The 1,775-nt window shown below is 39.7% G+C and overlaps 1 protein-coding gene across 1 annotated transcript; it reads left to right on the forward strand.

Annotated features, from left to right (window-relative positions):
- Positions 1-719: 719 nt before the first annotated feature.
- On the forward strand, positions 720-1,484 carry LOC109676398 (coiled-coil-helix-coiled-coil-helix domain-containing protein 2). The gene has a single exon (XM_020152816.2). It carries the CDS (start codon positions 764-766, stop codon positions 1,223-1,225), a length of 462 nt encoding a protein of 153 aa, XP_020008405.2. The 5' UTR covers positions 720-763; the 3' UTR covers positions 1,226-1,484.
- Positions 1,485-1,775: the final 291 nt, after the last annotated feature.

A 1,775-nucleotide genomic window follows, 5' to 3' on the forward strand; every position in this document is an offset into this window, starting at 1 on the left:
AACCATTGTGAAAAATTTTTTTGTGCAAAGGTAATACTATAAGTCAACCTTACCCAAGATAGCACTAACTAAGCTGTTATTCCTGACACATTTCAGAAAACTCCCATTTACAGGAAAAAGAATGCAAATACCATATTTTCCCTAACAAAATTTTCATTCATCTATCTTTCATAAATAGAGCAGCTCCCGAATTAAGTATGTATAAAGCATATATTTAGTATAGCATATAAATGTAAATAATATTTCACAATATACACATATATTTATTCATCCAATGCCTAGGAGATTCTCATTCTGCATTTTCTCTTGATTCTTTGAACACAATTGACAATTCTTGGAAAATGTGGATGTCTTGAAATATAATAAATAATCTCTACAAGCTTATTGCCTCAGGTAAAAAATAAATAAATAAAAGGAATTGACCTGAAACTCTTGTTGACCATAACATTCAGGTTAATTAATCATATTTTAAAAAGTCAAAATATCTGAGGGAAATTTTCCCATATGTAAACATGTCTATTTTCTGATAATATGGCTGACTGACTTCTATGAATATGAATATGAATTATCCTCAAAATTTCCTAAGAACCCAGAGTTGAAAGACAGAATGTAACGAATAGACTTCTGTCAAATACCAGCAAGTCCATAAGAAACAAAGAACCTTAAAGGAGCGAGGTGAGAATTAAATCAAATGTAATGTAGAGAAGCCGCTGGGCTTTTCGCAGTTTCGCGTTTCTGGAAGCCTAGTACCCTCGCTCTTAGGATGCCACGTGGAGGCCGAAGCCGCACCTCCCGCATGGCCCCTCCGGCCAGCCGGGCCCCTCATATGAGAGCTCCACCCAGGCCAGCACCTGCAGCTCAGCCACCAGCAGTGGCCCCAGCTTCTGCAGTTGGAGCACCTGTGGCTGCGCCCCGGCAGCCTGGGCTGATGGCCCAGATGGCAACCACTGCAGCTGGCGTGGCTGTGGGCTCTGCTGTTGGGCATGCATTGGGTCATGCCATCACTGGGGGCTTCAGTGGAGGTGGGAACGCTGAGCCCTCCAGGCCTGACATCACTTACCAGGAGCACCTGGGAACCCAGCCGGTGCAGCAGCAGGAGCAGCAGCCTTGCCTTTATGAGATAAAACAGTTCTTAGAGTGTGCCCAGAACCAGGGTGACTTTAAGCTCTGTGAAGGCTTCAATGAGGTGCTGAAACAGTGCAGAATTGCAAATGGGTTAGTGTAACCAAGAAGCTCAAGTGGAATTGAAGATCGCCTCTGATGACCAAGTTCATTTAACATCAAAATGCAATAGTGAAATGTAGAGTATAAAATCACAATAAATCTCTCCTTCATAATCTCATGGCTTCAGAGTGGCCAAAGAAGAGGGTGTTGTACCTGTACAGTTTTCACTGACATGATATAGAGTTTGGGACTGGCAAGTGTTTGTGTGGCTTCCTTAAACAGGCTGTTTTGATGTTATTTTGAGTTAATTAGAATAAAGTGATTTTTCTTCCATGAAAATAAATAAATGTAATGTAATATAATTTAATCAAAGCTAATCACATCTCTACCAAATAAACCTCCCCTTATCTTTTTGGTCTCTTATCAATTAATCAATAGGCGCTTTTACTCCAGATTGTTAAATCATAATGATTTGAAAGGCTCCAGAATACTCCTTGCTGGTTTGTATTACACATCAGATAGGAAATATGCACATTATTCTGTTGAATGCATGACGATATTATTATCATTGCATATTCAGAATGGTAAACTAAATAAATGTAGATGTTTGT

The sequence above is a fragment of the Castor canadensis genome, chromosome 4 (genome assembly GCF_047511655.1).
Source record: "Castor canadensis chromosome 4, mCasCan1.hap1v2, whole genome shotgun sequence".
NCBI classification, from domain to species: Eukaryota; Metazoa; Chordata; class Mammalia; order Rodentia; family Castoridae; genus Castor; species Castor canadensis.